Here is a 9,111-nt window from a genome sequence, read left to right on the forward strand (position 1 = left end):
CAGCCTCTAAGGACCAAATAAGGATGTGTGAAATTCCCTAATATGATCTGAAGGGAAAGACTTAGAATCAGGATTCTTGACTTCTACTCCAGCTAATAAGCTAAGTAAAGTTAAAACTGTATTTAACCTTCATGGTCTCCAGTTTGTTTATTTGTGCAATTGGGAGAGTCACACCTGTGGATTACTTCTATGTACTCTAGTTGGTTTCAAAAAGCTGTGTGAAATTTCCTGATATTATCTAAACATTTCTGACTGATCATTTCCTCAGCTAATCAGCATTTTTACTACTATCTATATTTCTGTGCCTACAGTATGAATCTCCGACTCAACACGATAGTTGCCATTTCACATTTCATTGCCTGCACGTGCATCAATACTATGTTGTCCCCTGGACTGCCTTTTAAAAATCCTCATTGTCATAGCTAAAGAACGGATCCACTCTGTCTGAACAACTAATTGCAGAGCCCAGCACAGATAGACACACATCCCAAGTCTCTACTCCATCTGTCCTGGAGGAAGCTGACTCTTGAGGAAAAGCCAAAGTGGGTCTGATGGCCTGGCAATCTCCTGAAAGTTTCAAAGGAAGTGACCCTGCTGGAGAGGCTGCCCTGGTGACTGTAGCTGGAGGTTCCAAGGCTTCCAGATACATGGACATCGGCGCATTTTCAGAAGCATAGTTACAGCTTGAAAGGCTCTTAACCTCCTGCACACTGTCGCTGTATTTCAGAGCAGGTGGCTGGTAGGCTTGGTAGGACACTTTGGTGGTGGTGGTGATAACGGTCTGTAAGGCAGGGGCACCTGGTGGGGGAGTCGTGAGGTACCTGCAGGGAAGCTCTGGGTTATAATAATGGTGAGGGGCCATGGTCTGGAACTGCCCATGGTCAGTCCTCTTCCCAATACCAGGTTTTCTAAGCAATGGTTTCCAGCCATGTTGTTTACTAGTGAAATCAAAGCCTCTCTCATAGCTGCTGTATGAATTGACATTATGTTGTAGTGAGTTCAGATGAATCCAGTCTGCGTCATTAGGGACACTGCTGGAATCTTTATAAAGGGTGGGATAGGAGCTAAAACTTGTAAAACCAGGGCCTGCCAATTCATAGCTGCAAGCTGGTCTGGGCAAACAGATTCTTGGGTTTGAATATTTTTGAAAGGGGGTCATTATGTCCCCTTGAAAGGTGGCTGGGTCACAGGTTGCTTTGTAAGCATCAGAGTTTGGGAAGGAGGGGCAAGGCTGCCCTGGAATAGGGAAACCAGTGTCAGTAATTACATCAAACAGTTCCAAATTTTCCAGGGGAGGTATGTTGTTGAAATGTTCCCTGTTGTCTTGATTCTCTCCTACCTTAAAAAAAAAAAAAAAACAGACATATGATATGTAAATTGCATGGACACCCTCACTTGTAGTAATAGCCAACCAAGTAAATAAAAAGAAACTTCCAGTTGGTGGGCTCTGTGCTGTGAATACTGCACTGCTCAGGGACATGATTCAGGCACGTGGTCCTGGGGTTGCTAAGCTTGAGCTCACTCGGGCACGACAACCACACTACTGAGGGGGTCCAGTGTAGCCAGGCAGGACAGGTCTGAGTGGGAAGTGGTCCTGTTCTCGCTCATACTGTGTTCACAGCAGTGTAGACTCAGGACTCACATAAACCTGGGTTCGAATCCTGTCTCTGACCCTTACTTATAAGTTACTTAACCTCTCTGAGCTTCAGAGGCCTCATTTTAGAAGTGGGGTTTAATAATAGTAATGTCTTCATAGGGTTTCTGTGACCATTAAATGTGTGAAATTCCTAGATATGTGCTTGACACTTAGGAAGTGCATGAACAAGGTCAGTTTCCGTTATCCTCACGTTACCACTCTGCCTGCTTGGCACGCTTTTGTTGAAAGGCCAAACCAGACCAAGTAACCCAAAGAAATGTTATCTGTTCCTGTGTAAATACGTCAAGGACTGGCTCAGGGGTGCACTGTTAACTCCCTGTGGGTATGCACAGGTTTCTTTATTGCTGTTGGATAACTGTCCTTGTAGAAGGATGTCAGCACACATCCTGACTTGATTATTGCTAGTAGAAGTCCTTTGGTGTTTGTTTTTAAGAAGGGATTAGAAACCTTATCCAAACATTGACTTAATATATTGTTAGAGATATATAATTTTCATATAAAATCAAACTGTTGTAACATATAACATTCATATTACACATAACTATCAGTCTATCTTGTCCTGAGAATGAATACAGACCCCTGTGCAATGCCAGACCTTCATTACCTCGGATTCCTGATTTCTCTTTTTCTGGGGCTGGTAAAAAGAGGCCATCTGTCTCTTGATGGCACTTCTTCTAGCTTCCGTCTCTGATTTACTCTCTGGTCTTGGGTGATCATGAACTCCCTTGGCCTGCATTAATGAAGAAATAAATCACATGTTATTTATTCCTCTAAAGGAAGCTGGCAATGTTGGCCAAAAGTTTATGATGCCTTTCCCAAGATCCCAAGTTTTTGTTCTTGTTTTCCAAAATGACAGAGAAAAAATTCTTAAACAAATAAAACAGCATGAATAATAGACATCATTTTTTGTGTGTGTGTGACCGGTAAGGGGATCGCAACCCTTGGCGTGATGTCACCTGCACTGCGTTCAGCCCGTGAGCGCACCGGCCATCCCTATAAAGGATCCGAACCCGCGGCCTCAGTGCTCCCAGCGCCGCACTCCTCTGAGTGAGCCACAGGGTTGGCCCAATAATAGACATCTTAAAAGATCACCCACAACCCTTTCACTGTATTAAATGAACTACGACTATACCTTGGTTCACTATCTCTGGCCCTTAAAGAACATAGTAGGTGAGTGAATTCCTGGGCTTCTGTAGGTCCCTGGGGAGCTCCAGCACCTATTTCTGGCAACTGAAGCTGTAGTTTGTTTGCTTTAGAGTTGCCAAGGCACATCGCAAGCGACTTGGTCTCTAAATGGTCTGATGAAAAATATCCGTCACATTGTGTTCTCAGACTGGCCGTTTAGCTCAGTTGGTTAGAGCAAGGTGCCCATAACACCGAGGTCCAGGTTTGATCCCTGTACTGGCCAGCGAAAACAAAACAAAACAAAACGAAACGAAGCATGTGTTCTCACCCACCTACCTGAAAAAATATCGCATTGCCCTCAAGCCGCCAGAAATTGGTTACGGGGTATCCGCTGTGCCCTCGACAGGGCATCAACTCCAAAGCAGAGTGACAGTTGGGGCACGCTTTCTCTGCAAAGCACAGAAGGAGAAATCATAGCAACGCCTCCCCCAGACCCTTCTGAAGGAAGAAAGGGGACAGGAGCTGGGAACAGAGCCCTCCTGGGCCAGAAGGCCACCCCTCCCGGACCGCGCCCTCACGCTGCTGTTTGAGGCGCGCCTTGTCGCAGATGGCTGGCCGTAGCTGCAGGCGGGCGCCGCCGGGCAGGGCGCAGGCCCGGGCGCACAGCACCACGCCCAGGCACGACTTCTTGAGGATGTGGCCGTGGTGGTTGTTGGTGTTGCGCATGGCCCAGCCACTCAGGTGGCGCCGCGCCTTCTCCTCGTCGCGGCTGTAGATGAAGCGCACGTAGCCGTCGGGCCACTCGCAGAAGGGGTCGAAGTGGGCCAGCTCCTGGGGACGAGCGCGGGACGAGGGGTCAGCTGTAGCCAGCCCGAACGCACCCCTCGCCCTTGACGTTGTCTACGAGCAGCTAGTATAGAAACGACTTCTTTTACACCCAGAAATGTTGTACAACCCATAACTTACACTGTCACGAAATGTCACAGCCTACGTTGGCCTCTCTGGCTGATAACTGTTTATGTAGCTCTTACCTTCTAGATGCTGCACTAATTCATCTCGCCTTCACGACATGTGCAGGCAATTGAACCATTATTATTATCCACATTTTACAGAATAGGACATGGAAGTCAGAGAGATGAATTGACTTGTCCAAGGTCACACAGCCAGCAAGGCCTGGCTCTAGGATTTGTGCCCTGGTAGTCTGACTCCAGAGCCTGTGCTCCTGACCACTCTGTTACACCACTTCATGGTGTGCTTAAATGTTCAAAACATTTTCAAGTTAAGTATTGAAGTGTCAGGGCAAAAAGTGCCTGGAAAGCTCTATCACTGAGATGCAATTTACCTTGTAAGTATATTTACGTCAGTGCTTTTTCTTCAAAAGCTCTTGGTTCTCTGTCCTAAACCTGTCGGTCACATCAGCAGTGATACCCAAAGCACCCTCAGAGAGGCTAGAACAGCTTCCCTTCCTACTCCCAACTTAGCTCTCCCAGTTTAAAAGGTTCACAGTAGATGAAGGACTTAACCATAACAGTAAACCTTGAGCCTGCCTGGTACTGGACTGCTCCCCAGAGCAATATGGGACTGTCATTCTCCTCATGAAAGCCACATGGATGAAATAATGTTATATTTACGATACTGAACATTGCTTTAGTGTTCATATTTGGTGGTCTCTGTCCATTTTATGCATTATTTATACTACAATAAATGTCTTTCTTGTATATAAGTGTAACGTAAAATTACCCTATACTGAGCACTTACTGTTTACCAGGTATTCATCAGGGCAGTGATCTAGAAACTAGGGACCATGGGCCAAATCTGATCTGCTGTTTGTTTTTCCGTAACTTCAAGCTAAGAATGGTTTTTATGTTTTTAAATGGTTGGGGGGGAAATCAAAAGACGAATTATATTTTGTGATACATGAGATTTATATGGAATTCAAATTTCAGTATCCATAAAAAGTTATGTTGGAACACAGCCATGTACATTCTTCTCTGTACTGTCTAGAGCTGTGATCACACTGCAATGCTGAATTAAGTAGTACTGGGGACAGAGACAGGATGGCCTGCAGAGCCATGTTATGCAATATCTGCAATCCTCACAACAACCTTGCAAGATGGGCATCTTTCCTCTTATTTAAAAGGTAAGAAAGTGGAGGTTAGCTAGATAACCTTCCACAGTGTCATAGCTGGGATATTAACAGATTTGTGGCAGACTGACCCCAACTAACTTTACTGGTGTGATAGTCAGAGGAGTGTTATCACAGTAGTAAACCATCTGTACCTCCTCCCCATTTCTACCACCCAGGAAAATTAAATTGAACATTTGCAAAGCCAAAGTATTATAAGTTGGACAATTCAGACTTGTGTACGTCATTAATATTGCATATGCTAACAGTAATAAGGTTCTTTTCAAAACCACAAGGATATTGTTGAAATTATTATTACTAATAGGTATTATTTATCTTTCCCCTGAAATATTACAATTGACATAAATTAATACATTGACTTAAGATCAAGACTTAAGGTAACTCAAAAGTGAAATATATAATGATATACTACCACCTCTAAACTTATATAAAATGCAAATATCTTTGTTTCAAAAGTGAACATTTCAACTTAAGGATCTTAGTAACAAATTGACGATTTTCCAAAAGACAGTACTTCTTTATGACTCCCATATAAGGGTATAGACTACATTCCCTTGCCTCACACCAGCTACTGAGGTACTTACACCATAGGCAAAGCCATAGAGGCTGTGTTTTTAAATAAAAACAAGAGTAGAGGATGTCTAGGATTGGGTTTCATTTGTTCAAATGTGTTGGCACATGAATGTGTACACACACGCACACACACGAAACTGTCTGACAGTAGACCTGGACAAGAGTGTGAGATAGTTATCTAGTTCCACCACTTGATGACAAGTGAGTAGCCTGAGACTAAGGCAAATTCAAGGACTCTCTCAAGGTCATATAGCCAGTTTTGTTCTCTAAACTGAGCAGCCAGAGCAGGACCATGCTAACTTTCTCCAGTTCTCTTTCTATATCTTAGTGTGTCTGTCCCTTTTGAGGTATCACATGCATTTCTGAAGAACCAGTCTCCTAAAAGAAAAATAATTCCTATTTATATAAGAAATCTAGAAAATGCTGAGAGATGAGCCATTATTGTGTTATTTGGATGTAACTCTCTTCTAAAATGCAAGATCAGATGGTTTCTTAGGAAGACGTACATGACTGAAGTCAGTGAGGATGAGACTCACTCGCTGTACTGTGGTCCACTTTCACAACAATGGTACAGCACAACTCTAAGGCAGGCAGACTTTAAAACAAACAAATGAGACTAACCTACTCCAAAATGTGCTGACTTGAGAGTCTACACACCTTGCTAATGAACTGTTATTCATCTGAACAACTATCTGGCACATAGTAGATGCTGAATAAAGGCTAAGTCTCATTCCTGTGCCAACACTGCAGGAAGTCCACCTTTGTAAATATTAGGAAGGAACTCCCATTCTACCCCCCACTTACATCCAGGAGTTCAAAGTCACTCCTCAGTTTTGACCCAAACCAGTATGACCAAGTTCATTCCCTGGACTTGGCCTCAAACCGCTTTGCTCCATTAAAACAAAACAAAAACAAATTCACCCTAAAAGAATGATGATCTCCTTGACATTAGGAAAGAAATAATCATTGGGCGCGTTGGCCTCCTTCGCATGACTGTGGGGCCTCCTCTGAGCAATGGAGGATGTCTGAATAAATTGCTCAGGTCGGGCTATTTGTTTTAGACTTGGGTCACCTCCATTCATAATCCTATCTCACAGTTTTGCTCAGTGAGAAGCAGTGGTATATATATTTGCAGAGATTTCCCCTAACTTTCCCATGGGTTTCAAGTAGAGGTATAAGGAGAGAGGCACCCGATTTCCACCTCAGTTAAAGGAAAGTGAAGGGACCAGGTGTCCCGCCCTCGCCTTACTACTGAGAAAGTGGCGCCCGGTTGACATTTCCTGCTGCCCTCGGTGTTTTCAGACAAGAGCAAGAAAATTGCTAGGAGAAGACACATCTCTAAACTCAACTCTGCATTTCGTAAAGTCCAGAGAAATTCCCTCTACTTTTGAGGGCCCCCCAGCAGTGTGTTTGTGGTCTGTCCACAAAGTCTCTGCAAGAACTGGGATGCCCTTGCCCCTTCTTCAGATGGACAGCGCCACGCGTTGCCCCCACACACTCGATTTCACTCACCTGAGGCATCTGCGGGTCGTTGATGTCCCAATTGAGTTTCATGCCGTAGGAGCACACACGGCCCGCGCCCTGCACCGCGTCCGCCGGCATCTGCTCCACCTCGCTCAAGCTCTTTGCCCAGAATCCTGAAAGAAGAAAAAACGAGAGGTGCGCGAGGTGACTCTTTAAAAATATAGTAGTGTGTGTGCGCGCGCGTGAGTGTGCGCGCGCGTGAGAGAGAGAGAGAGACAGACACTGTTGACAAGTCCAGAAGCTGAGGACGACGGTTATGGCCTCGGCCCCCCGTGCTGAAAGGTCTCCCCCAGGACGGCAGCGGCGGCGTGTGACAGCTGCCAGCAGGTTTAAGAAGATACCTGTCCCGCGGCTCCGCCTTTCGTCGCCTCGCTCGCTGGCGCCCACGCTCCAGGGGCCGGTCACCCCCTCCCGGACAGAGCCGAGAACGAAGGGGGGTGGGGTTCAACTGTCCTTAAAGTGAAGGGAAACTGAGGCCAGGATGTTGGGGTTGGAGGGAGGGGAAGGCACGTTGGAACGCCTCGTTTAGGTTGAGAATCAACTTTTTTCTAGCCGCACCTGGCCGGGGCTTTCCAGCAAAGTCCCCTGAGAGCCAAGACTCAGATCCAGGAGAGCGTGGGGACCGCACGTGGGACCCTCGGCCCCCGCCGCGCGCCGCAGCCTGCGCCGCGCGCCCCAGCCTGAAGAGCCCGCGCGCACCTCCTGGTCTGGGGTCGCCCCCTTGGGCCTCGGCTGCCGGCGCTCGCTGTGGCTGTCGTGCGTGTCCGGGAGTCTATCTATGCTCGCCTGCTAGGGACGTCCGAGGGGGCGCCAAGAGCTTCCGTATGCTCCCGGGGCTGCGGAGGGATCCGGCCCCGCAGGAAAAACGTCCTGGAACGTGGACCCGGAGGAGGTGGCGGTGCTGAGCCCGCGGTAGGCGAGGAGGGACGAGCGCTCTGCGGCTCGGCTCTGGCTGGAAGCCGCGCGCCTGGAGCTCTCCGCAGCCTCGGCGCCTTCCGAAGCTCAGCTCCGAGATCTGCTGAGTAAGGGGTGGGACTCGGTGTGTTCTCGGTTGTCACGTACTTAAACACTACTCTTTAAAATTTGATATTGTCGTGGAATGTCACAAACTCGTATTTATCCCATTACGGTCTTGGGAGGCTTTGGGGAACTGGAGAACCCTGGCGAGGGGGAGCGGGACGCTGTGGGCTCCCCAGGGCCACCTACGGCGACTCCGGCAACCGAACGCGACCTATAAAAGAGACCGATTGAAGCGACTGAAGTCGCTCTGAGGCCACCCCACGGTCGGGTCCTGGGCGGCGAGGGACGAGGAACTGCTGGGATTCATTCCCTGCGCCTTCGTTCTGCAGGCCACACCTCCACTCCCGGCCGTCGCCAGAGAAGACGCGCCGACCTCTGGGCGGGTCACTTGCAGGACGTTCCGAATCCACGTTCCTCCGAACCCAGACACCGGCGCGGCCCTGGCCCCGCGGAGCGCGCTCGGGCGCAAGGACGGATGCTGCGCGGGACCGGCGGGGACGGCGCCCTTGTCCACGCCTCTTGCAGGATTAGGCTCTTCCGTGGGCGAGAGGAGGAAACACAGGCGCGTCTTCAGCCTACAGTCTGCGCAGAACAACGCAGGAAGCGAGGGACCGTCCGTGCTCTGGGTCCTGTCACCGCCCCAGTCGAGGGCTCCCGGGCTTCCTTAGAAACGTCCAGCCGACAACGGAGTACGTTTGGGAGCAGCCTGCCAGTGGCGGGGGACCAGCCAGCGCTGTCCGAGGGGTGGGGGACAAACGCCAGCTTTGGGCAGTCGCGGCTTCTCCGTCCTCCAGCTGTAGCTGGGGCCCTTCTCCCAGACAGAGGCGAGAAGTCCTGGCAGAAGAAGGTGGCTTGTTCGTCGTCCAGCCTCCTGTCGCGCAGAAGCTCTCTTCTCCCGAGGGGCCTGCCGGTCAGTGATTTTGATTTAAATCGCTCTCAATTCATCGCCAAGGCCCGGGTGGGAGCAGAGACGTGTCTTCACCCACTAGCTTCATCCTGTTAATCGAGGGGCAGGTCCCCGCAACTCCTGTTATTCAGTTGCTTTTTGTGTTTGGTTTGTCTTCAA

The 9,111-nt window shown here is 48.6% G+C and overlaps 1 protein-coding gene across 1 annotated transcript; it reads right to left on the reverse strand.

Moving 5' to 3' along the window:
- Nucleotides 1-356: 356 nt before the first annotated feature.
- Nucleotides 357-7,166, reverse strand: GCM2 (glial cells missing homolog 2 (Drosophila)). Its single transcript, XM_008592935.1, has 5 exons — nucleotides 7,014-7,166; nucleotides 3,361-3,613; nucleotides 3,119-3,231; nucleotides 2,262-2,387; nucleotides 357-1,339 (listed from the first exon to the last, which is right to left on the reverse strand). The coding sequence occupies exons 1-5, from the start codon at nucleotides 7,101-7,103 to the stop codon at nucleotides 401-403; spliced, it is 1,521 nt and encodes a 506-aa protein (XP_008591157.1). The 5' UTR covers nucleotides 7,104-7,166; the 3' UTR covers nucleotides 357-400.
- Between the last annotated feature and the right edge of the window lie 1,945 nt (nucleotides 7,167-9,111).

This window comes from Galeopterus variegatus, unplaced genomic scaffold (genome assembly GCF_000696425.1).
Source record: "Galeopterus variegatus unplaced genomic scaffold, G_variegatus-3.0.2 Scaffold8494, whole genome shotgun sequence".
NCBI classification, from domain to species: domain Eukaryota; kingdom Metazoa; phylum Chordata; class Mammalia; order Dermoptera; family Cynocephalidae; genus Galeopterus; species Galeopterus variegatus.